Below are 26,834 nucleotides of genomic sequence, written 5' to 3' on the forward strand. Positions count from 1 at the left end.
CAGAACAGTATTTTTTCAAAGGTATGTAACTCAGCTAAGTGAGTTTCAATTTGTTCAAGGAAAGTGCATTTCTCATTAACACTAGATAGAGAAGATTATGAGTTAATAAGCAAGAGAGGCGGCTTACAGCTCCAATTTAATGCAACAGCTACAGGTCAGAGACCCTAGCACAGAGAAGTAATTAACTACTCTTTCTGGGTCTCGAGGCACTAGAGCAAGGGATCCAGAAAAAAAGAAGCAGATGAAATAAAAATAAAGACCACATACAAACAAGTCTCACATGAAAACATCAATAGCCAAGACTTTGAAGCCTTTTTCATACATAAAGTTGCTGCATCATCATTAGATTTTGTAATTATTACTGATAAAAATGGACTCTTTCGTCTTTTCTCCTTCAAATCCTCTTCAAAACCCTCTTCCTTCAGCTTGCCTTCCATAATTCATCTCCACTTAGAACCCATCTGCTTATTTCCTCCCTCCCCACCCAGTATACAATTCAAAATAAACACAAAGAAGAAGAAATTTATTCTATGTGAATCCTTTGTAGATAATGCTTATGCTAGAGCAGCTTCCTCGTCTCCCTGTTTTCTGTGGTCTCCTCTCTTCCTTAGTCTGCTGTCATTCTTCTCGGGTTTCTGGCAAACAGAGTGGGCGAATGATTAAAATCCGAGATTGGGACTCTGGCGCTCTGGTTTCTAATCCAGCTCTAACTCAGAAGACAGTGTTAAATTAGGAAGGTCATTCTTTGCTTTACATTTCCCCATCTTCAGAATAGGAGTAACACTTACTTAACCTCCCAGGGAGGGTGAGAGACTCAAATCAGTTAGGCCCTGATCCCGCAATCAGATCCTTGTAAATGGACCTTTGGCTACAACGCAGTTCTGCACCAGCATAAGGATCTGCCCCTGCAGATCTGACTGCAGAATCAGTGGATACATGTACACAGGGATTAAAGACTGGGCTGGCGGGGGAAAAAAAACAACCTGCGATCACGGTTGGCAGTACTTCGGCGGCAGCTCCACTGCGTTGCTTTCTTCTTTGGCAGCAGGTCCTTGCCTCCGAGAGGGACTGAGGGACCCACCGCCAAATTGCCATTGGAGAGCCAGATGTGCCACCCCTTCCTGTTTGCCGCCCCAAGCACCTGCTTGCTGCACTGGTGCCTGGAGCCAACCCTGATTAAAGACCTGCAGCATGGCCGCAGTTGGCCTGGGTCAGCTAACTTGGGTTTGCACGCCTCCGGTTCGCAGGGCTAAAAATTACTGTGTAGATATTCAGGCTTCGGCTGAAGTCCAAGCTATGGGACCTCCACCCTTGCAGAATCCCAGAGCTCAGACTCCAGCCTGAGTCTGAACATCTACACCCAGGGTGGCCAATTTGTTAATAGTTAATATGCGGCTCCTTGTATAGGCACCGACTCTGGGGCTGGAGCTACAGGCGCCAACTTTCCAATGTGCCAGGTGTGCTCACTGCTCAACCCCGTCTCTGCCACAGGCCCTGCCCCTTCCACCCCTTCCCTCCCCTTTCCCTGAGCCTGCAGTGCCCTCGCTTCTCCCACCTCCACCCCAGAGCCTCCTGCATGTTACAAAACAGCTGACCAGAAGGTGCAGGGAGGGAGGGGGAGCTGACGGTGGGTGGGAGGTGCTGGGAGCAGGGGGAGGGGAGGGCTGCTGACGTATTACTGTGGCTCTTTGACAATGTACATTGTTAAATTCTGGCTCCTTCTCAGGCTCAGGTTGGCCACCCTTGGTCTACACAGTGATTTTTCAGCTCAAAGCCTGAGCCCCACCCGAGCCAGGTGCAGGTTTTTTATCCCTGTGTAGACATATACTGGGTGTTTGTGCCATTGCAGATGGTGCAGAATGTGCAGATGGTACGGTAGACACTTGAACTGCAAAGTACCATGCCCATCACGGGTTTGGTATGAACAACAGTTATAGTTGTCATAATAAAAAAGCAAATAAAGAGTTGTAATCAGGAAACTCTAAGACAAAAAATAGGTATCATGGTGAGTGCATGTTGGAGGGAAGGAGAATCTTTCTTGTTAGTCACTTTTCCTTGTTAGTCAGTCCTCTACACTGCTATGTTTACCTGCTAGTCAAGCTAAATATAATCTGAGTAGGAGTAAATCAAGCACGTAAAAAAATGTGTCAGTCAAAGTCAGACCAATTTGAAAAATGAAAATCAAATGTGAAATATGAATACCAAATATGAGAATACCAGGTTCTTGTAAATTTCACAGATACAGACAAATTTTATGGATTACCACATGATGACTGCAAGAGTACAATTCAGAAAGCTGTTACAATCATCTCGATCCCTGAGCAGTTTGATATGATAATGCAAAGATTTCAGAAAATCAAAACATTTTTCCATCTGATAACCATACGTGTACATGTCCAGGTGCCACCAACACACACTGACAGGTTGTCTTTGTTGACTTGTCAGACAGGATAAGTGTCTCTGATGGGGTATAGAAACCCCACGCCATGCTGAAGGGGTTAAAAGACAATACTGGGCACAGGTAGCCCCACTTCTCTGGGCCTGCCAAGCATGCTCTGATTGGAGAACTGCCCTCAGTTCCTTCTCTGTCTGAACAGCCAACAAGAACAGTCTGAAGCAGAGAGGAAAGAAAGCAGGTAGAGGAACACCCCTAGGGGGGCACATCTCAAAGAACCAGTTACAGCATAAGGTGAGTAATTTTTTCTTCTTCTTCAAGTAGCGTCACTACGGATGCCGCCAGAGCAGTATCCTCACAGGGAGGAGGGAGCTTCGGAAATAAGTCTGAGACTGAAGACAGTACAGCAGAACCAAGTGCCTCATAATGTTTAGAAAATGTATGCACTGAAGCCCGTGGAGCAGCTGTGCACATCTCAGATGCTGGAATGTTTTTGAGTAATGCTGTGGAAGTTGCTTGTGATCTGGTAGAGTGCTATAATCCTTTGGGAGAGGTAAGGCATCAGCTGCATCATAGCAAACAGTAATACACTCATAGATCCATCTTGACAGTCTATGTGAATCACAGATGTGTAAGACTGGAAGGGCCCTTAAGAGGTCATCTAGTCCAGGCCCCTGCACTCAAGGCACAACTAAGCAATAACTAGACCATTCCTGAACGTAAGAATGGCCATACTGGGTCAGACCAAAGGTCCATCCAGCCCAGCGTCCTGTCTACCGACAGTGGCCAATGCCAGGTGCCCTAGAGAGAGTGACCCTAACAGGCAATGATCAAGTGATCTCTCTCCTGCCATCCATCTCCATCTTCTGACAAACAGAGGCTAGGGACACCATTCCTTACCCATCCTGGCTAATAGCCATTTATGGACTTAACCACCATGAATTTATCCAGTTCTTTTTCAAACGCTGTTATAGTCCTAGCCTTCACAACCTCCTCAGGCAAGGAGTTCCACAAGTTGACTGTGCGCTGCGTGAAGAAGAACTTCCTTTTATTTGTTTTAAATCTTCTGCCTATTAATTTCATTTGGTGATCCCTAGTTCTTGTATTATGGGAATAAGTAAATAACTTTTCCTTATCCACTTTCTCCACACCACTCATGATTTTATATACTTCTATCATATCCCCCCTTAGTCTCCTCTTTTCCAAGCTGAAAAGTCCTAGCCTCTTTAATCTCTCCTCATATGGGACCCTGTAGCAGAGTGGACCCCTGCTCCGGCCATGAAAGGGTTAAAACAGCCTTGGGGAAGGGCTGGGGCTGGAGAAAGCAGCCTTCTAGGCTGGGCTGATTTGGGGAAGTGGCTGCAGATGAGGCCACACCCCAAACTGAGCAACAGGCCCTTATATAAGGTGGAGAAGTCAGAAGCACAAAGAGTCTCCCTCTGGCTGTAGAGGGAGAAGGGCCTGGCTGCCGAGAAACCAGACAAGGTACCTAGCGTGGAGCAGGGCTGGGGAAAGGCAGTGGAGCTGGGGAGCTCCTGCCTGGAAAGCCCCAGGCTGCGGCCTAGGATTAGGCCAGGAGGTACTGGGGTTGCAGGGTGCAACCCAGGGGTAGGCCAAGGCAGCAGGTCCAAACCCCTTTGCTGATGATGAGTGGCTGATACTGCAGTCTGCCCCAGGGCGTGGGGCTAGACAATGACTGGCAGTAGCCAATACTGAAGCAAAGGGGGGATAGAGGGTGGGGGGTTCCCAGGAGGGGGAAACCCCAAAGAGAAAGGGGTCACTGCCGGGGGGCAGAACCCCACGTAAAAGGGGCAGCGGGGTTGTCATAAACAGATAGCTAAGGGTTAATGTCTCTTTCACCTGAAGCACCTGACCAGAGGACCAATCAGGAAACCGGATTTTTTCAACTTTGGGTGGAGGGAATTGAGTGTCTGAGTCTTTTGTCTACCTGCCTGCTTTCTCTGAGCTTTGGAGAAGCAGTTTCTACTTTCTAGTCTTCTGTTTCTAAGTGTAAGGACAAAGAGATCAGATAGTAAGTTATATGGTTTCTTTTCTTTGGTATTTGCATGAATATAAGTGCTGGAGTGCTTTGATTTGTATTCTTTTTGAATAAGGCTGTTTATTCAATATTCTTAAGCAATCGACCCTGTATTGTATCATCTAAATACAGAGAGAACATTTGTATGTATTTTTCTTTCTTTTTATATAAAGCTTTCTTTTAAGACCTGTTGGAGTTTTTCTTTACTTCAGGGAAATTGAGTCTGTACTCACCAGGGAATTGGTGGGAGGAAGAAATCAGGGGAGATCTGTGTGTTGGATTGCTAGCCTGATTTTGCATTCCCTCTGGGGGAATAGGAAAGTACTTTTTGTTTCCAGGATTGGGAACAGAGAGGGGGAGTCTCTCTGTGTAGTTTCACAGAGCTTGTGTCTGTGTATCTCTCCAGGAGCACCTGGAGGGGGGAAGGGAAAAAGGATTATTTCCCTTTGTTGTGAGACTCAAGGGATTTGGGTCTTGGGGTCCCAGGGAAGGTTTTTCAGGGGGACCAGAGTGCCCCAAAACACTCTAATTTTTTGGGTGGTGGCAGCAGGTACCAGGTCCAAGCTGGTAACTAAGCTTGGAGGTTTTCATGCTAACCCCCATATTTTGGACGCTAAGGTCCAAATGTGGGACTTAGGTTATGATATGGTGTCAGCGGTGGGATACAGACAGAATCCAGAAGCCAGTAGGAATATTATATTTTTCTTTTCTCTGCTAAGGGCTTTTTAGCAGAGAGAAACAGTTTGGTTTTAAAAGGGAACCAAAGAGAATTTTTTTTTTCTTTCTGCTCTCTCTGGCAGTTTGTGGCTTGCATGTTAAGCAAGAAGCCATTACCAGACTGTTAAGGGTCTTTTGTCATGCAATAGCCCTCCCATTAGGAGGCAAGTACCAGCACTTATATGCATGCAAATAAAGTGGTTTTTCTGGTTTCCCTTCATTGAACATTAGCTAGAGAGAGAAAGGGAAAAAAGGCACTGTTGCTAGGCAGACTCCAGGAGGCAACAGAGAACCTGCAGTTCAGAAGATAAACACCGGAGGGCACCCCAACCCAAGAAAACAGGAACCATGACTTCTAAGGCAAAAATTGAGGCCGAAGAACAAATCAAAGAAGCTGAACACAGGCGACAACTGGAAATAAAACAAAAAGAAACAGAAGACTAGAAAGTAGAAACTGCTTCTCCAAAGCTCAGAGAAAGCAGGCAGGCAGACAAAAGACTCAGACACTCAATTCCCTCCACCCAAAGTTGAAAAAATCCAGTTTCCTGATTGGTCCTCTGGTCAGGTGCTTCAGGTGAAAGAGACATTAACCCTTAGCTATCTGTTTATGACAGGGGTCCAGGGAGGGACATGGGGGCAGTAGCTGAAAGGCGGATCACCGGCCTGCAGAGGGCACTCCGAGCTGGAATTTGAGCTAATTCCCAGGATGACCAGTAGGAGGCGCTGAGGGGGTTAGTCGCACCCGGTTACAGACCCATTCCAAACCCCTAATCGTTTTAGTTGCCCTCCTCTGAACTTTTTCTAGTGCCAGTATATCTTTTTTGAGATGAGGAGACCACATCTGTAGGCAGTATTCAAGATGTGGGTGTACCATGGATTTATATAAGGGCAAAAAAATATTCTCTGCCTTATTCGCTATCTGTTTTTTTTAATGATTCCTAACATCCTGTTTGCTTTTTTGACTGCCGCTGCATACTGCGTGGACGTCTTCAGAGAACTATCCACGATGACTCTGAGATCTTTCTTGATTAGTTGTAGTTAAATTAGCTGCCATCATATTGTATATATAGTTGGGGTTATTTTTTCCAATGTGCATTACTTTACATTTATCCATATTAAATTGCATTTGCCATTTTGTTGCCCACTCAGTTTTGTGAGATCTTTCTGATGTTTGTCAAAGTCTGCTTTGGTCTTAACTATCTTGATCAGTTTAGTATCTGCAAACTCTGCCACCTCACTGTTTACCCCTTTCTCCAGATCATTTATGAATAAGTTGAATAGGATTGGTCCTAGGACTGACCCTTGGGGAACACTACGAGTTACCCCTCTCCATTCTGAAAATTTACCATTTATTCCTACCCTTTGTTCTCTGTCTTTTAACCAGTTCTCAGTCCATGAAATGATCTTCCCTCTTATCCCATGACAACTTAATTTACATAAGAACGTTTGGTGACAGACCTTGTCAAAGGCTTTCTGGAAATCTAAGTACACTATGTTCACTGGATCCCCCTTGTCCACATGTTTGTTGACCCCTTCAAAGAACTCTAAAAGATTAGTAAGACACGATTTCCCTTTACAGAAACCATGTTGACTACTGCCCAACAATTTATGTTCTTCTATGTGTCTGACAATTTTATTCTTTACTATTGTTTCAACTCATTTGCCCGGTATGGACATTTAGACTTACCGGTCTTGTAATTGCCGGGATCACCTCTACAGCCCTTTTTAAATATTGGCATTAAATTAGCGATCTTCCAGTCACTGGGTACAGAAGCTGATTTAAAGGACAAGTTACAAACGATACTTAATAGTTCTCCAATTTCACATTTGAGTTCTTTCAGAACTCTTGGGTGAATGTCATCTGGTCCCGGTGACTTGTTACTGTTAAGTTTATCAATTAATTCCAAAACCTCCTCTAATGACACTTCAATCTGTGACAATTCCTCAGATTTGTCACCTACAAAGGACGGCTCAGGTTTGGGAATCCCCCAACATCCTCAGCCATGCAGACTGAAGCAAAGAATTCATTTAGTTTCTCCGCAATGACTTTATCATCTTTAAGTTCTCCTTTATTATCTCGATTGTCCAGGGGCCCCACTGTTGTTTAGCAGGCTTCCTGCTTCTGATGTACTTAAAAAAATATTTTGTTATTGCCTTTTGAGTTTGGCTAGCTGTTCTTCACACTACTTTTTGGCTTTTATCACATTTTTATACTTAATTTGGCAGTGTTTATGCTCCTTTCTATTTACCTCACTGGGATTTGACTTCCACTTTTTAAAAAATGCTTTTTTATCTCTCACTGCTTCTTTTCCATGATAAGACACAGTGGCTCTTTTTTAGGCCTGGGCTACACTACTCGGGGAGGTTCGAACTAAGATACTTTGACTTCAAGTTGTGTATCTTAGTTCGACTTACCTGGCTGTCCTCACAGCGGCAAATTGACTGCCACGGCTCCCCCATCGACTACGCTTACTCCTCCTGCTGAGGTGGAGTACGGGCATCGATTAGCGGATCGATTTATCGTGTCCAGACATCGAACACTACCCGGCAGGTAGTACAGACGTACCCTTAGTTTTTTTACTGTGTTTTTTAATTTGGGGCATACATTTAAGCTGGGCCTCTATTATGGTGTCTTTGAAAAGTGTCCATGCAGTTTGTAGGGATTTCACTCTAGTCACTGTACCTTTAATTTCTGTTTAACTAACTTCCTCAGTGCTGGGCTGCTGAGGTGTTCTTTCCCACCACAGGAATGTTAAGTGTTGTTATATTATAGTCACTAGTTCCAAGTGGTCCTGTTATAGTTACCTCTTGGACCAGATCCTGCACTCCACTCAGGACTAAATTGAGAATATCCTCTCCCCTTGTGGGTTCCTGTACCAGCTGCTCCAAGAAGCAGTTATTTAAAGTATCAAGAAATTTTGTGTCTCCATTTCGTCCTGAGGTGACATGTACCCAGTCAATATGGGGATAATTGAAATCCCCCACTATTATTGAGTTCTTTATTTTGATGGCCTCTCTGCTCTCCCTTAGCATTTCATAGTCACTATCACTGTCCTGGTCAGGTGGACGATAATAGATCCCTACTGTTATATTCTTATTAGAGCATGAAATTCCTATCCATAGAGATTCTATGGAACATGTGGATTAATGTAAGATTTTTACTTCATTTGATTCTACATTTTCTTTCACATATAGTGCCACTTCCCGCCCCTGCACGACCTGTTCTGTCCTTCCGATATATTTTGTACCCCAAAATGACTGTGTCCCATTGATTGTCCTCACTCCACCAGGTTTCTGTGATGCCTATTATAACAATATCCTCCTTTATCACGAGGCACTATAGCTCACCCATCTTATTATTTAGACTTCTAGTATTTGTGTACAAGCACTTTAAAAACTTGTCATTGTTTATTTGCCTGCCCTTTTCTGATGTGTCAGATTCTTTTTTATGTGAATGTTTCTCATCTGATCTGGCCCATATTTTATCCTCTTCTCCTGACTAAAACCTTGAGAATCTCTATCAATAGACTCTCCTTTAAGAGAAGTCTCTGAAAGGTGTTGTCTGACCTGTTTTTAAAAACCTCCAATGATGGAGATTCCTCAGCCTCCCTAGGCAATTTATTCTAGTGCTTAACCACCCTGACACTTTGGGTATGTCTACATCTACAATTTTGCAGCGCTGGTTGTTACAGCTGTATTAGTACAGCTGTATAGGGCCAGCGCTGCAGAGTGGCCACACTTACAGCAACCAGCGCTGCAAGTGGTGTTAGATGTGGCCACACTGCAGCGCTGTTGAGCGGCTTCAAGGGGGGTTCAGGGAACGCGAGAGCAAACCGCGGGGAAGCAGGTCTCCTTCCCCGGTTTGCTCCAGTGTTCCCCGAACCCCCCTGCAAGCAGATCTCCTTCCCCGCGGTTTGCTCTCGCGTTCCCCGAACCCCCTCCGTGCAAGCATGTCTCCTTCCCCGCAGTGTGCTCTCGCGTTCCCCGAACCCCCGTGCAAGCAGGTCTCCTTCCCCGCGGTTTGTTCTCGCGTTCCCCGAACCCCCCTGCAAACCGCGGGGAAGGAGACCTGCTTGCTCGGGGGTTCGGGGAACGCGAGAACAAACCGCGGGGAAGGAGACCTGCTTGCACGGGAGTTCGGGGAACGCGAGAACAAACCGCAGGGAAGGAGACCTGCTTCCCCACGGTTTGCTCTCGCGTTCCCCGAACCCCCCTGCAAACTGCGGGGAAGGAGATCCGCTTGGGGGGGGATTCGGAGAACACCGGAGCAAACCGCGGGGAAGGAGACCAGCTTGATTACCAGAGAGGCTTCCTCAGGTATGCTGGGATACCTGCTTATTCCACGGAGGTCAAGAAAAACGCTGGTAAGTGTCTACACTTGATTACCAGCGCTGGATCACCAGCGCTGGATCCTCTACACCCGAGACAAAACGGGAGTACGGCCAGCGCTGCAAACAGGGAGTTGCAGCGCTGGTGATGCCCTGCAGATGTGTACACCTCCTAAGTTGCAGCGCTGTAACCCCCTCACCAGCGCTGCAACTTTGTGATGTAGACAAGCCCTTTGAAAGTTTTCCCTAATGTCCAACCTAAACCTTCCTTGCTGCAGTTTAAGCCCATTGCGCTTCTTGTCCTATCCTCACAGGTTTAGGAGAGCAATTTTTCACTCTCTTCCCCATAACAACCTTTTATGTACTTAAACTGTTATGTCCTTGTCCACACATTAAACAAACCCAATATTTTCTCTTTCTTCAGAGGTCATGTTTTTTTCTAGACCTTTAATCATTTTTGTTTCTCTTCTCTGGAGCTCCAATTTTTCCACATTTTTCCTGAAACGTGTTGCCAAAACTGGACACAATACTCCAGTGGAGGCCTAATCAGTGTGGAATAGAGCGGAAGAATGACTTCTCGTGTCTTGCTTACAACACTCCTGTTAATACATCCCAGAATGAGGTTTGCTTTTTTGCAACAGTGTTGACTCATTTAGCTTGCGATCCACTATATCCCCAGATCCCTTTCCACAATACTCCTTCCCAAGCAGTCATTTCTCATTTTATATGCATGCAATTGATGGTTCCTAAGTGGAGTACTTTCATTTGTCCTTACTGAATTTCATCCTGTTTACTTCAGACCATTTCTCCAGATCATTGTGAATTGTAATCCTATCCTCTAGAACACTTGCAATCCCTCCCAGCTTGGTATCATTTGCAACCTTTATAAGTGTACTCTCTATGCCTCGGCTAGGTCGGTACTATGTAGATAACTCTGGCATTGTCCTGCCTGATCTTGTTCATTACTCTTGGAATTAGTGGTGTTAATGGGAATGTATAGAACAGGCCCTTTGTCAAAGGAAGGAGAAAGGCATCTCCCAATGAGAGGCGACCTAGGCCTTCCCTTGAGCAGAATAAGGAGTACTTCCTGTTGCTGGATGGGATGAATAGGTCAACCTGTGGAAGTTCCCACCTCTGGAATATCCCACAAAAGATTTATGAATGTAACTCCAATTCCCAGTCTTTGGAGAAGCACCCATGAAGCATATCGGCTATGACATTTTGGACTCCAGGAAGGTAAACAACTGAATCCAGTGGGTTATACAACAGTTCCAGAACTTTACAGCTTTCGCATACAGGGAGGGAGATCTTGCTCCTCCCTATTAGTTGATACAGAACGTGCAAGCCACATTGTGCGTCATGAGTCTGATTTACCCTTCGTTTGTGACTGCCCTAAGTTCTAACAAAATGATATGGAGACCGCTTTCCTGAAGTGACCAGCTGCCCTGAGTTGTGAATGTGTTGAGGTGTGCTTCCCCACCCTACCAGTGTCACAGTTATTGTTGGAACTCGGGAGATGAAAGGGAAGCCCATACAGACACTGCATTTATCTTTCCAGCAATCCAGAGAGTTCTTCACCTGGAGAGGATCCGTATTTTGTTTGTCCAAACTGTCTCTGGTTGAAGAATAGTTCCTTCTGAATCAGTCCTCAAAGCAGCTGAGGCGTAATCTTGCATGCCTGGTTACAAAGTGCAAGCTGCCATATGATCCAGGAGCTGCAAACAGTTCTTTACTGCAATACATAGACTGCTCTGAATTGTCCTGACCAGATTCGACAAAGTTATGAATCTCTCTGTGGGAAGAAAGGCCCTGGATGTCAACAAGTTCAAATATGCCCCTATGAATTTGTATTTAGCTGGAGACCAAACTCCTAAAAGAGAGAGAGATGTCTGGGTGGAAGTTAGTGTTGCTCTGTAAGATCAGCCCTTGGGTAGCCAGTCATGATGGGAACGGGATATGGAAAGACTAAAATTGCTTCTCACCAAAGGTAAACAGCCATTACCATTGAAACCCTCAAGAACACATTTGGGGCTGAAAGAGGCCAATGGGAAATATTATGTTTTGAGAATGATCATGGCCCAAGGTGAAGTGCAGATATCGCCTGTGTGGGGGATGTATCACTATATGGAAATTGGTTTTCAGCCCTCAACCTACAAGATACCTATCTCCTGCCTCTAGAGAAGGAATTAAAGTGCCAGAGTCACCATCTGGAACTTCTGAGGCTTCACAAATTTGTTTAGTTATCTTTGATCTAAGATCAGTCTCCACTCTCCATCCTTCTTTGGCATGAGAAAATACTTGGAGTAAAACCTTTACTCTGTGAGAGGATGGGACTGGTTCTATTGCTCCTAAACAAAGAAGTGAGTGTACTTCTTGATTCAGTATAATCTCATGAAAGGGGTCCCTGAAGAGGGATGTGAAGTAGATGAAATAATCTGTGACTCACTTGTCTATTGTAATATGCCGCCAGGCCTGTTGGAAATGGGAAAGGCAGTCTCCAAAAGTGGGGAGGTTAGCAAAGGCTGCAGCTTGCAAAGTAGAGGTGGGGAAGGAGTCGAGCCTTCAACCAACCCATCAAAATTGTTCTTTCAATGATGACTGGGTACTGACTGAAGGAGAGTGGGAACTTTTCCTCTGGAATCTGTCTTTTTCTAGCAGGTTCAGTAGTTCTATGACAACCAGAGAATTGAACTAGAAGTGATCTCTGGGCAGTTTGAGACCTGCTAAATCTCCTGCTGTTTGTAGTGGTGTATATATGCAGAGACCTCAAATATGGCCCTAGAGTCCTTCAGTGTCTGTAGGGACTCATCTGTAGTTCCCGAGAAGAGCTTCTGACATAAAACATGAGGTCCTCAACCATATTCTGAACCTCCTTTGGGAATCCTGACAACTGTAGCCACAATATCCTGGGCATGACAACTGCTGTGGAGATGGATCCAAGGATGCCTGGAGAGAAGATTCTAGCTAATAACTGACCCTCCTTAACGATGGCCTGGAAGTGTTCTTTATGTTCCTTGTTGTAATTCATGTAGTCATACTTGGCCATGATCGGTTGATAGTTTGTGATCCAACACTGGAGGGTCACAGATGAGTAGGCCTTCCATTCAACAAGGAATAACTGTTTCTGGTCCTTGTGAGGAGTAGACCTGGGGTAAAGCTGTTTACCCTGCTAGTTTACAGATCCACCACTAGGGAATTGGGGTGTAGGGGGCCCCAAAAATTCTAAGTCCCTTGGGGGAAACATAGTATTTTTTTTCTGCCCGTTAACAAGATGGCGGGATGGTAGCAGGAGTTTGCCACACAATCTTTGCTGGGTCCAGAGGTGCTTCATTCATGGGTAGTGCAACCCAATTGGTGTTGCCAGCTGCAAAATGTCCAAGAGCTTGTGATGGGAGTCTTTAACCATCTCAGGTGCCAGTCACCCTCTTCACAAGATTATGGAATTGACAAAAACTGTCAGCCACCGATAGTGGTGAAAGCACGACTGCTTCATCCAGAGATGAAGATGAATCAATGATTTGAGGGGTAACCTCTTTGTGTGTCCTAGCCTCCTGTTCTTCAAAGTCTCCTTATGTTGGGAGCTTGGTGGAGGAGACTGTGTGACCCTTGTCTCCTGGTGCAATGGAACTGGAGAGGTGGCAAATTGCTGCCGATACGTTACCCAATGATCCCACTATGTCCATGGGGGAGGCACATATGGGAAAGGAAGTGGTATTCAGAACTGATCCTACCATCACTGATGTGGGTAAGAGTTCTTGTCAAAGTACAGGCTTCTGTGATGATATGGAGGGAAACCCCACACTTGGCCCTGGAGCCTATGTACTCCAGCGCATAGAGCCCCCTGGCTGCCCCTACACATAGGAGCCAGAAAGGGGACATGCCACTGCTTCCGGGAGCCGTGCGGAGCCACGGCATGCATGGAGTGGGGCAAGCTCCAGACCTTGTTCCCTGGCTAGAGCACCGGAGCAGGGTAAGCCCCTAACCCCACTTACTGACGGGAGCTCGAGGGCTGGATTAAAACATCTGAAGGGCTGGAAACAGCTCCAGGGGCGTAGTTTGCCCATCCCTGGTTTAAAACCTGGTTAGCCAGGGATGCCCAGCCAAGCCAAATAAGCTGCCCAGAAAAAAAGAAGGAGAAGAAAAGGGGAGAGGAAAAAATGGAAAACTCTCACCAGTATCTCACTAATTCTGTGCTAACAACTAACACTAATTAGAACACTAAACTAAACTAACAACAATGAAACACACTGAGGCACGCAAAAGGCAGACATGCTAGATCTCTCTACTGCCTTGGCTTGAGACAGAAGGAACTGCGGGCAATTCGCCTGTACAGCCCTATATACTCTTTGTTCATATAGCGCACATGCACAGGCTGAACAAACACTGCTGATGGAAAATCTGTGATCCAGGACTCAAGAAGCGCATGCGCACCTGAAATAACTTGAAGCGGAGCACCCACAGGGACACTACTCAAAGAACTACCAGCAGGTCCTGCAGGGCCTTGTTCCTTTGGACTCTTTTCGTTAAGTGATTGACTGTATGGACCATAGGGGCCAGGCCCCAAACTGAAGAGACTTAGGTAGGAAGTAAGTAGCCCAGGGCAGCAGACTTAGACTCATTGCAAGGAGGACCCTGCTATTGGTTGCTCTGCACAGGGCCATGGGCTGGGTCCCAGCAGAGATACTGGGGCTTGGCTCCTCCTATCATACCCTCTTAAGGGCAGAGTCTAGATACGGATGGAGAGGAGATGATTCCTATCTTAGGGTCAGGAAGAGGCACCTCTACCACCCTGACACAGAGACAAGGTCTCAGAAGTTGGGTGTACTAACCACTATGCTGCCCAGGCATCTGAGCACCCTATCAGTGTCCAATCACTACTCTTCAAATTTGCCCAATTTCCTCTCTCTCTCCAGTTAATATATTCTAAAACAAAACTGGTATTTAGAATACATTATGCTGCAGTGTGGTCAAGTGGATAGAGCACAGGGCTGGGACTCAGAATACTGGGTTTTATGCCCAACTCTGCCACTGGCATATTGGGTAACCTTGGACAACTTACTTCACCTTTGTTCCTCAGTTTCCCCATAGGATACTCATACTTACCTTCTTTTAAAGCACTTTGCAATGTACTGATTAAAAGCACTATATAAGAGCGAGCTGTTATTATTGTACCATCATCATGGGATGGTTCTGTATTTTTAAGTCTTAGGCTTAGGTCATAATAGCTACTTCTAAGGTTTTGGCAGCCTGCTTGATAAGCCAGCCTGCTTCCCAGCAGGATCCCATAGGATACTCAGATATGACTGATTATTATGACCTATATCCTTGGTCTAAAAGGAGATTTTTAAAAAAAAAAAAAAAGGGAAAAGAAACCAACCAATAAAAAATACCCCATGGAAGCCCCAACATTAGCACATCTAAGCATGGAAACGCTCTAAATACCATATCTAACTAATGATGAGGGAATCTCAAAAGGTTTACAGACTGGATGCTTATCTGAATCAATGGAGAACCTAATCGTGGCATGTGAGACTCCAAACAAACAAAACCCCTCACCAAAGAAATCCAACAAGCTTTTTTCTAACCTGGCCCCTTGAGGCATGTTCAGTCAGTCATAAAAACAGAACCAATACCATGTGATTTGTTGTGACCAATCACAACCAATCTATTCAGCTCAAACTTTGAACAGAGTATGCAAAAGAAAAAAAATGCCCATTGTGTTTTTGCAACTTGAAAAGGATTTAGAGTTTTTTAAAAACTGCACAGATAATTTGAAAATACATTTTGACAAAAAATAACTCTCATGACAAACAATTGACCCAGTTCAACATAGTCTTGAAAAAGTCTTACTACTGATTTTTCTTCTAAAAACTAAAATCTGACTTTGCAGAAGGACATGGTGGAGAGCTAAAATCAGACTATATAACTGGATATAAATGAAAAAAGGCCATGGGACAGCGTTTCTCAAACTGTGACGGGCAAAAGACTGCTAAGCAGGAAGAAATGTATGCCGTGTAGTTGTAGCCATATTTAGCAAGATCTACACAGTATACTTAAAAATTCACATAATCATCATTACACCATTCCTTTCATCTAGAGGAACTGAGTCACAGCATGCTTTATAGATTATTATTATTCACCATCTTCTACCCTCTGCTGTTGAGCAATGTTTCTAGGGCTCTGGAGTGGCAATCCCACCCTAGAGAAGGCTGTTTCAAATGTACATGGAGGGATTTGTCATAAAATCTCAAACACGTCAATGCAGCATACAACTGTCAGCAGTGTTACTTATCAGTTCAGGACCTACCTAAATCCCTGTTCTCAGACCTGAGGGGAACGGGGATTTAGATAGGTACAATGCAATTACTGAAGCTGAAATTTGGCCAGCACAAAGAAGGTTTACACCTTTGCTTTTGTGCTAAGTGCAATGGGATCTTTAAAGACCTCAATTGCTCAGGTGTTTAGTTTCCCATCTCATCCGAAAGATGAGATTCCAACAGTTCAATATCTCTTACCCCATACTTGGCACACAAACATAGACTGAGAAGACAGAGTATTACTATCCACTCAGTTAGCAACACCATTTCCAGCAAGATTTCCTTGGAGGCCTCCCATACAAGTACTGACTAGACCCAACCCCACTTCACTTTCCAAAATTAAGTCAAAGTTGTCTTTGAAAACAAGAGAACCTTGGTTGGAATTTTCAGAATGAACAATGATCCTTAAACAATAAAATGAGTATTACCTGGGGAACTACATCTATAATAGCAGCATTTTGAAGTACTGGCACAAATAGGTGAACAACAGTCCACTTCAGTTAGTGAGGAGGGAAAACACAAACAGAGCAACATCTCAACCACACCTCAGCAGCAAGATTGCAATTACTAAACTCCAACCCATGTCTACATACCTGAATAATTCTGGATATGTTCAAACAGCTACTCGCCATTACTGATTTCATACAGGTTTTATAGTACCTTATGAACAATGTAGTAACCATTCCTCAACTAAGATCTGTAGGAATCTATTCCAAGTGAAGGATCAGTAAGACGCTAATGATGTTTATTAATAGCCCTTAAAGCTAATAGTTCATCTCAGTTAAACATAAGAATAATAATCTCTTTATGGCCTTTCCTGTCTTTACTGTAAAAACAGCTCATGTTTAACAGAAAAGACTATTGTGAAATAGTTTTCAATTAAATTAAATCTTGAAAATCACATTAACAAGCATCATAATCTACTCAACTCCCCAGTAATGTGAATTAAACACATTATTGACTTCTAAGGATTTAAAGCAGAAATGTTGGACAAAAGCCTTTTACCAGCCTTTCAACAAACGCTGCAAAAGGGAGTTTTGTCACTAACTGCTCCAGTTGCAGGCCTTGAATCCACATATGCAGAGGAACTACACTTTAGCTAGTTCCAAAAAAACCTTCTGTAAAGATCCAAAAGGATCTCGCTCTGCTTTCCACTACCAATGGAGTTCTAACTCCAAAGCATTAGTCCAGAAAACTCACCCTATGACAAAGGAAGTTACTATTTTATTTTGAAAGTTAAACAAGCACTGAGCTGGAGTAACAAAGCCACATCTTGACCTTGAGTACCAAAGGCAGGATACAGGAATCCTTTAAAGAAAACAGATTTTTTTCCAGTCTAACTTTAATATCACATGCTCTTTTTAAACAAAGGTTCCAAGGCATAGTAACTCACCAATAAGTCAAAGAAAAAGTAATCAACCCTTCTGACTAAATATCATCAGGAAAATTTATAGAAGGAGCTCTCTTAATATGGAAGTAGCAGAGCCTGCTGCCAAAGAGGAAAAACAGGTTTAGAAATAGACCTGGGACTCGCACTCCTGGGACTGTAAAAGGATAAACAGATCCTACAGGTATGCATCAGGCATGATCACAGCTAATTCGTATGACCTGCACTGAAGGGTCATCAATTCATACTTTGTTTTATGCCCTAGCAAACAAACACTGACTACTTATCTTCTAGGTTGGAGAGTGTGATGTTACTACATGGAATAGGCTGATTCCATATGGAAGAGGAATGGAGTGAAAATGTATTCTGTAATGAAGGATACCACAGAACCACCACCTACAGCTATAACTGGAATACCATGTGCTACAGGCAGCAAATGTGAGACTCTAGTCCACCTCCTGGGAGAGGATGTTCCACAACCAACCAAGACTAGCTTCCAGCCTGGACCTACAAACAGAAAGTAGACTCACGCCACCCAACCACGACTGAGAGTTGCCCCCAAATGTTAAAGATGTTATTAAGCATGCAGGGCAAAATTCAAAGGCAACAAACTATGGGGTAAGTTACCCATACTGACTTAGATAGTTAATATTTACTTATGGGCTAAGTAGATGTAATTCATACAGCAAAGAGATGGAAGGGGGCGGAGAGGTTGTAGCGCGAGAGCATAAGACGACAGGCACGGCTTTCTTTGTTCCATCCTTTCTTACACTCTCTTGCTGGATGCTCTTCCTGCTACAACCCTGCCCTTCTAGACCCTTGCTATGTAAATTATGCCCACATAACCAATTTGTAGTTTACATCTGGTCAGAAATTGGCCTTTCGTGAACGTTTAATCCCAACCTGTAAAATTTCCATTACATAAATGTTTTTTTCACCTGTTTTTTTGTGGCAGTAGAAAAGTTTAAAAACACCTAGGAATGCTTTGAAATTCGCAGATGACCCAAAATGCAAACATACAGTACATTTTGGACTATAATTGTGATACATAATAAAATCTTTGGCTTGGATGGAGGCACAGTATGGACTAAACAGTATTGTCGTGTATGGCACAAGCACATAATATGCTAGAAAAGAAAGATTGTCAAGTGGTTCAGTCATTAGAATCCAATCAGTCTCCTACTTTTTTGGTGTTATGTTTCACTCTGCACAAAGAAAAACAGATGCTTTAAATCTTATTTTTCCGCAGATCACAAGAAGAAAACAACAAAAGAACAAAAGTAAAGGCTACAGGAGAGCACCTAGGGTGTGTGTCTCCCTACTGTGATAGTCCATGCTTTGCGGACTACAATATGATTGCCAATCAATGCCAAAAGCAGAGCCCATGAAGATTTAAAGATGAAGTACACAAGAGTCAAAACACTCACTTAATTGCATACCCATCATACTATTTAGCACAAAAAATGAACAGCAGCAGAAGCTATCACACTACAAGTTCACTAATAATAGCATCACACCCTGCACACAATACACCCTGCTGTCTTTAATTCTTATGCAGAATGAATGGCTGAAATTTTTATTTTGCTGACGTTAGACCACAGTGATCCCCAGTCTTGTGCGGCCTATTGTTTAAATGATCAATACAACAATGAAGTAACAAAGGGGCCAGGAATTCCTTGTGCACTCAATACCCACAATATTAATGGGAATTTCTGTGCAGAAGGTATGCAGAATCAGGCCCCATGTGGTAACTTCATTAAGCACTGTTATTATTAGTCAGAAAAGGTTGGGACAGTTTCCTATGAAAACAAGGTTCTGACATTACCTGTTCCTCTCTCTCTTTTTCTTTGGTCTTACTCCTAGATACTCTGGAAGAGGTGACATCCCGAGCTGGAATGACAGAGATCTGATGCAGTGGCATGTTCATCACACCGTCCTGTTTGGTCCTCTCATTTAAAGGAAGGAGTTTTTGATGCAGGGCTCATTTAGTGACGTTGCCAGGCTTTGCACCTAAAGAAAGAATGAAAAGCATTAGCATTGTTTGAAATTAAATTATTCTGATGTATTTTTTAACCATCCAAGTTAAACAACAAATCAGACTAACACTTCACATCTGTTCTTTGGATAATAAAACAGAAGTAAGCTTTCGCACACTGGCTGGATCAGAAATTGAAACTCAGGCAGACACATTCACACCTAGGACAGAGATTCCAGTCTCGGGTTTTGGAGCTTTTCATGGGCAATCTTAATCTGGTATTTCCTAATTTTTGAGTGATTTACTTGGCTATCTTAATAATGTTGTCCAGTCTCCTTCAGGGCCAGCTACAGGGTTTTTGCCGCCCCAAGCAGCAAGAAAAAAAAAAGCCACGATCACGATCTGCGGGAGCTCTACTGCCGCCACTTCAGTCTTCGGTAGCAATTCGACGGCCGATTCTTCGCTCCGAGAGGGACCGAGGGACCCGGCGCCGAAGAGTTGGACGTGCTGTCCCTCACCATTGGCCGCCCCAAGCAGCTGCTTGCTGGGCTCGTCCCTGGAGCCAGCCCTGGTCTCCTTGCCCAACCAGTCCCAGTTCCCCCTTCTGGCTCCCAATCCCAGTCTTCTCCCTCAGACTCCTTATTCAATCTAAATCCCACGTCAGGCTCCTTGTCCCACTCTCCCCCTCTTCCTGGCTCCTTGTTCTAGTCTCTTTACTCAGCGGTCCCAGTTCTCCCTTCACCCCTTGTTCCTTGTCAGATCTGTCTCCCATTCTCCTCCCCATCAGGTTCCTAGTCCCAGTCTCTTTGTCCAGCCAGTCCCCAGTTCCCCCCACCCCTCTTCCTAGCTCCTTGGCTGATTTCAGTATTTTCCCTCCCAGACAACTGGCTCCCAGTCATTCCCCATTTCCCTCTCCAAATTTCAAATCATTGCTCCAAAGAAAGGGAGTTAAATCAGCTTAACTGCATCTCTCCAACTGTGGATTTTTCACACCCCAGAGACATGTAGTTATGTTAATGTAACTCTTCAGTGCAGAGCAGCCCTAAGCATGCAAAGTTTTAGCCCACAATATGAAAATAAGATGTTATCACTGAAACTGTTTTGCAGAATTAACTATAATGAATACAGCTGTTAATAGCAATTAAGGCGCTCGGACACTATAGTGATCAGTGCTGTATACAGAATAGAACCGAGCAAGTTGGTGGCCTCTGTCCAGTTCCTAATGGACAAAGCACCACATCTCAAAAACTACCACCATAATTGCTACCAAAGAGATCAAAACAGGAATGACCCATAGAGACTAAACTACCTTTCCACTACCTGAGGTGGTCACTCCAGATCAGGACTGCACACAGGGAAGGGAAGTTTGCACTGTCACTGCTTGTGTGGCACTTGCTGTGTAGATATGAAAGCAGGATTTTCATTTCCAGGGCTGTACTGAAATTCCTGTGCTAGAGCTGCTCAAAAAACATACCAACTCTTTTTCATAGGAAATTACAAACAAAATTCTCCTGGAAATTTCCCCATGAAGACTTTTTCCCCCCCCAATTAAAAAGCCAAACAAAATTGCAAATTTATACTTATCTAGATAGGTTTTCAAAAACCAATTGTGGGGTGTTGGTAAACATTTTCAGTGTCTGAGAAAAACCAAGTAGGTGAGGTAATAGCTTTTATTACTGGTGGAAGAGACAAGCTTTGAAGCTTACACAGAGCTCTTCTTCAGTTTTAGTTTTCTCATCGGAAACACCTCCCCCTCCTGGAAAACACTGACCAACATGAAAAATCTTTATTGGTCAAAAAGCCATTTTTAAATTAAATTTATTATATATCCAACACCTTTCATGTCCGCAAATTAAAAGAAAAAAAATGATTCATTGATACAGAAGTGAGCTTTGTAACTTCTCTGGGCATTTGTATAAATAATATTCATACATTAGCAGTGGGAAGAAATCTCTTGAAAGAGGAGTTAATAACAAAATACTATGAAGCCTGATGATTGTTATTTTTATTGCAGTAGTGCCTACCACCCTGAGCCAGCAATCAGAAACCGATTGTGTTAAGAATGTATGTTTGTACAGCACCTCTTTCCCTAGGCTAACTTTCAACCAAAACAAAGAGTTATCAGTATTACAAGTAGACATTCAAGAGAGCAATAGTTTGCCTCATGTTTAGGATTCTAGAAACATGTATTGCCGAATTAGCAGTGTTGATCTGAAAAGCAAAAAGTAATTAGCAACACTTATTGTTAGATTAGCAAGTTTCTATTAAATCAGTTTTTTTTAGAAATACTTCAGGTCACAGTGTGTTTAGTTTGAACCTACCCTGCAACAAATTAAGCACAATCAATGGTATTTAAAGGAAAGGATTAAAGAGGAATTAACGCAACAGGGGCTGCATTAAATAAGACTACATGAATCACGATATATTACGGAAACAAAAGACAAAATACAACTTTGGGTTTGTTTTTTGTAACTCTGTGACAGCTGAAAATGGAGGTGTGTAGATAGGGGGTCTAATATATTATAGAGCTCATCCATATGGAAGTGGTATAACCCAGTACGCAGTGTCTTTGCTTAACACATATTGTACAAATATATTATGAAATAATGTTTAATTGAACATTTTAAAGAAAGGCCAGATTTCCAAGGACTTCTAATTCTGCATAAGACTAATTCTGTTCCCACTAGAGTTAGTTGGAGCTTTGCCACTGACTAGAATGGGAGCAGGATCTGCCTTTAACCCTCACAAGGTCAGTGAAGGTAATAAAACTACTGCTGCATACTTTTATAGCTCTTTTCAGCTGTAAATCCCAAGGCAAAATATAAAGGGGTTGATGTCTCAGTATCCTCATTTTACAGATGGAGAAACTGAGGTACAGAAAATGAATAGACTCAACCAAAGTCATACAACAAGCCAGTGGCACAGCCAGGAACGGAATCCAAGTTTCTTGTGGTCTATCTGGTGGATTGTTCTGCCTGCCCACATATGGAGCCAGGCTGATGTCAATTGAGATAGCAGGTATACATCCGTGTGAGGATCTGGCCCACAGCATATATAGAAGAATGCTAGCAATCATAAGGTATATCTCATCTCAAAAAAGATATACTGGCACTAGAAAAGGTTCAGAAAAGGGCAACTAAAATGATTAGAGTTTTGGAGAGGGACCCATATGAGGAAAGATTAAAGAGGCTAGGACTCTTTAGCTTGGAAAAGAGGAGACTAAGGGGGGATATGATAGAGGTATATAAAATCATCAGTGACATGGAGAATGTGGATAAGGAAAATTTATTTACTTATTCCCGTAATACAAGAACTAGAGGTCATCAAATGAAATTAATAGGCAGCAGGTTTAAAACAAATAAAAGGAAGTTCTTCACGCAGCGCACAGTCAACTTGTGGAACTCCTTGCCTGAGGAGGTTGTGAAGGCTAGGACTATAACAGCGTTTGAAAGAGAACTGGATAAATTCATGGTGGTTAAGTCCATAAATGGTTATTAGCCAGGATGGGTAAGGAATGGTGTCCCTAGCCTCTGTTTGTCAGAGGATGGAGATGGATGGCAGGAGAGAGATCACTTGATCATTGCCTGTTAGGGTCATTCCCTCTGGGGCACCTGGCATTGGCCACTGTTGGTAGACAGGATACTGGGCTAGATGGACCTTTGGTCTGACCCAGTACGGCCGTTCTTATATCGAACTACTGAAGGTAATACATGTATAGCATTTAGATGTCAAGCACATGGGGGAAAAAAAAAGAAGCACCCTCTATGTTTATTCCTCTCATTTTCAGACAGGGTATTTCCTTTGTTGGAGAGGATGTGGGGAGAAGGTGAGTGCATGTGGGACTTACCAGCAATAGTTAATCCAAGTCAGAGCACAAATAAAATGTGACGCATACCCGTGTGTCCGACATGAACCTGTTTAGCCTCATTTTCCAAAAGGTGCCAGATGATAAAAGCCAGACAGTAAATAACCAAAGGAGGATTGAGACAAGAATATCAAAACTGCAATAAACAAACTAAGAGTGGAAGGTATTTTTCCAAGTGCACAAAGGAAAATGAAGCATAAATGAAAATATGTACAGTAAATTGCACTCCCTATGCCACGAATGCTGAGGATTAGAGGGGGATCAGTGCTGTACCTATCTCTAAAGGCAGGGCAGGCAGCATGTAGAGTAGATACTGCCCAGCTAGCATGCCTGTAAACAGCAGTGTAGATGGTGAGGCATGGCGTAGGTGGGTAGACCAGAGTGCCATACATGCCTGAACCCCCAGGATATATACATCCTACAGGGGCTCTCTACGTGCACTGCTTCCCAGGTCAACATTGGTGTTTTTAGCAGTGTAGTGTCCAGCTGCTGGAGCCTTTCCCCCCCACACAATGAAAGGCTCCAGCAGCATGGGGAAAGCAAGGAATGGTTCTGGCAGCTCCCCCCACTGCCAGGGTCTTTCCCCCACTGCTCACTGCTGCCAGAGCTTTTCACTGCAGAGTGTAGATACACCAGCACTGCAATGACAAGTGTGGACATCGCCTGCCTTTCCTAGCGGCATGCAGTTACTTGTGCAGTGCCTGTTCTCTACATGCCACCACGGTAAGTGTAGACATGGCTGGCTTTAGGCCAATTCCACCAATTCCCCCGAATCGGATCCCGCGCCCAGTGAGAATCTCTTCCCTGGCTAGAGGCACCTTTTTAATTTTTACTCACCTGGCAGCGGTCCGGATCTTTGGCGGCACTTGGCAGTGAGTCCTTCACTTGCTCTGCGTCTTCGGCGGCAGGTCCTTCAGTGTCACTGAACGCACCCGGAGCGAGCGAAGGGCTCGCCGCTGAAGTGCTGCCGAAGACTTGGAGCACCGCCCAGTGAGTACAAGTCCCACATGGTTTTTTACTTTTTCTTTTTTTTTTTTTAAATAGTCATCCCTGCCGGGGCCCCATCGAAACTGTTCGAATTGGGCCCCACATTTCCTAAAGCCGGCCCTGCATGGCCTAAGGGAGAGCCTGCAATTTACAGGCTGTTGAGCCTTACGGCTACACTGGGAACAATAGAAGAGTTAAAAAGAACCTAGTTTCTATCAGGTTATACTAACCAAGCCAGACCTGCTTCTCCATAGGCACATAATACAGCTGTGACGGCTTGTGTTAGAATTCTTCAAAAGAGTTAAACTAGTAGCTCTAATCCAAATAGATTTTCAGAAAGGGTGCAATATGGTCTCACCCACATGCGGCTGCTAAGGAAACCTAGTAGCCGCTGTGTGAGAGAGAAAAGCTTGTCATGGATTAAAGGCATGACTAGAAAAACGTAGGAATAGCAAATGACTCAAACTGGGGTCAAACAATACATTGTCCTAGGGCTCAGTGCTGGAGCCACTATTTCATCCTCAAACTGACATATCACTAGCTCTACTGCAGTAATTAAATGGTAACCTTACTAGAAGCGATTCATTGACTCGTACAAAAACTATAGACACCTGAGGCTAGTAGAAAGGCACCACCACCTGATGGGAAATGTGATCTCAATCCAGATCCAAATGCATGGATGTCCATATTAAAATGAAACAAACCAAATTCCTACCATCACAGCTAGCGCAATGTGGCCCCTTTGGTGGCAGCCTCATTAGAGAAGTCAAGGGCTGAGTAGGCCCTGGGTACTGGATTGCAATTCTCACCCCAGAGGCAATTCCTCCAGATCATGGATGAGGCACAATGCCAGAGCAGTGACTCAGGAACCTTGAATTTCCACTGCCCATGCTGTACCCATTATGGCTTTGTCTACACTGGATTCTATTCTTCTAAAAATTCCCACCATCGAAGCTACAACAGTCAATGGTGCAATTGCTACTTAGAGAGCATGCCAGCAACTGTCAGGGTTTCAACAGCACTGGGAGTGAAATCCTGATTCCACTAAAGTTCATGGGAATTTTGCCATTGATTTCAATGGAACCAAGACCTGCTCTGAGCAAGGTAGACAAAACAGTTGTTAAAATGTCAGCAGTCGTTTGGAGCCTTAGCTACATTACTGCTTCAATTAGGCTACCACTGGTAGAACTGCACTAGTGATAGCAATGAGGAGAAATTTTAGGGGAAGAGAGAATACCGTAGATGCAGTCACCTTGTAATGACAGCAGCCTTCACTCATGGGTGCAAGAGTGAGAATCTATTATAATAATGCATACATCAGTGTTCGACAACCTGTGGGACCTCACAGATGGACACAATAAATCCCTGCTTCAAATACTGTTGGCTAACATGCATGCAGTTGGGGACATTGGCTCCTTTTCTAGCAGTGCTTCTGAAACACGTGCTTTAGCAATCTGTATGCAACAAGGAGGGAAGTTGAAGCAGGAGCAGCAGTGAGGTTGCCTTTAAGCCCCGTGTCCAGTTTCTCCATCTACAAAATGGGGACAATATGGACTTATCTCCACGAATCACCTGAGAGGTATGCCATAAGAAAAGCTTATAACTAAATAGACTTTCAGGCCTGTTGATCTGAAGTGAAGTGCTAGTTTGAAGGCCAAGTTCCTTTTTGCCAGGAATTCCTTCACAGGCCTGGGTGAGTACAGTACTTCAAAAAGACAATGGCTTCCTTTCTAGAGGTGTGTTAACTAATGAGATCCAGTTTCAGGCAAAGATGTACAATGTAAACTAAGCTCTCTGAATAGGCAATTTAAATACTACAAACAACACATCACCACATTCTCCTACTACGCAACACATTTTCATTGATGGCATTGACACTGTAGTAGCATTGTCAGCAGATTTACATAGATACTTCCAATTTAAAGGCACACTGGTCAAAATGTGGAGAGGGTGTAATACACATGTATATTTTTTAACTGCTCTTACAGTGAAGGTCCACAGAAATATTTTCAGTCCCGTTTTTCCCTTGAATTCAAATGAAAAATATTTCCTTTGGAATTAAGTTTTTCCACACAATGCACAACTGGCCTCTGGAACTCATTGTCACAACATATAATTGAGGTCAAGAGTTTAGAAGGATTAAAAATAAAGGGCCAGGTTTTACAAAAGCAAGCATTAAAAACTACTTTAAAACCTTAATTTTGTAAGAGCTGTAAACCACCATGTTTCAGGACATGACTGCTTCCAACTAATAGGGATTAGGAAGCAACAGAGTCTCGTAGCATCTTATCGACTAACAGATGTATTGGAGCATAAGCTTTCATGGGTGTGTCATGGTATAATTCCCCACTCTGACCCTTAGCGTCCAAAAGATGGGGTACCAGTATGAATTCCTCTAAGCTCAATTACCAGCTTAGTACTTGTAGCGCTGCCACCAACCAGGAATTCCAGTGCCTGGTACACTCTGGTCCCCCCAAAACCTTGCCCGAGGACCCCCAAGACCCAGTCCCTCTGGATCTTAACACAAGGAAAGTAAACCCTTTCCCTCACCGTTGCCTCTCCCAGGCTTCCCCTCCCTGGGTTACCCTGGAAGATCACTGTGATTCAAACTCCTTGAATCTTAAAACAGAGAGGAAAATGCACCTTCCGCCCTCCTTCTCTCTCCCCCTCCCTGACTCTCCCTGAGAGAGAAAATAATCCTAACACAGAGAGAAATTAACCTCTCCCTCCCCCTTCCCTCCTTTCTCCCCACCAATTCCCTGGTGGATCCAGACCTAGTCCCCTGGGGTCTCACCAGAATAAAAAAACAATCAGGTTCTTAATCA

General features: G+C 43.9%; 1 protein-coding gene across 2 annotated transcripts in view; it reads right to left on the minus strand.

Moving 5' to 3' along the window:
• The window catches only part of LOC127054183 (E3 ubiquitin-protein ligase MARCHF8), a 218,141-nt gene that overhangs the window by 168,176 nt on the left and 23,131 nt on the right, over window positions 1-26,834 (minus strand). For both annotated transcript variants that reach the window (XM_050960173.1, XM_050960174.1), the window contains one exon: window positions 19,008-19,192. In XM_050960173.1, the coding sequence (XP_050816130.1) occupies window positions 19,008-19,109 (102 nt within the window). In that variant the 5' untranslated portion in view covers window positions 19,110-19,192. Of the gene's footprint in view, window positions 1-19,007; window positions 19,193-26,834 lie in introns of those variants that run through there.

Source organism: Gopherus flavomarginatus, chromosome 6 (genome assembly GCF_025201925.1).
Source record: "Gopherus flavomarginatus isolate rGopFla2 chromosome 6, rGopFla2.mat.asm, whole genome shotgun sequence".
NCBI lineage: Eukaryota > Metazoa > Chordata > Testudines > Testudinidae > Gopherus > Gopherus flavomarginatus.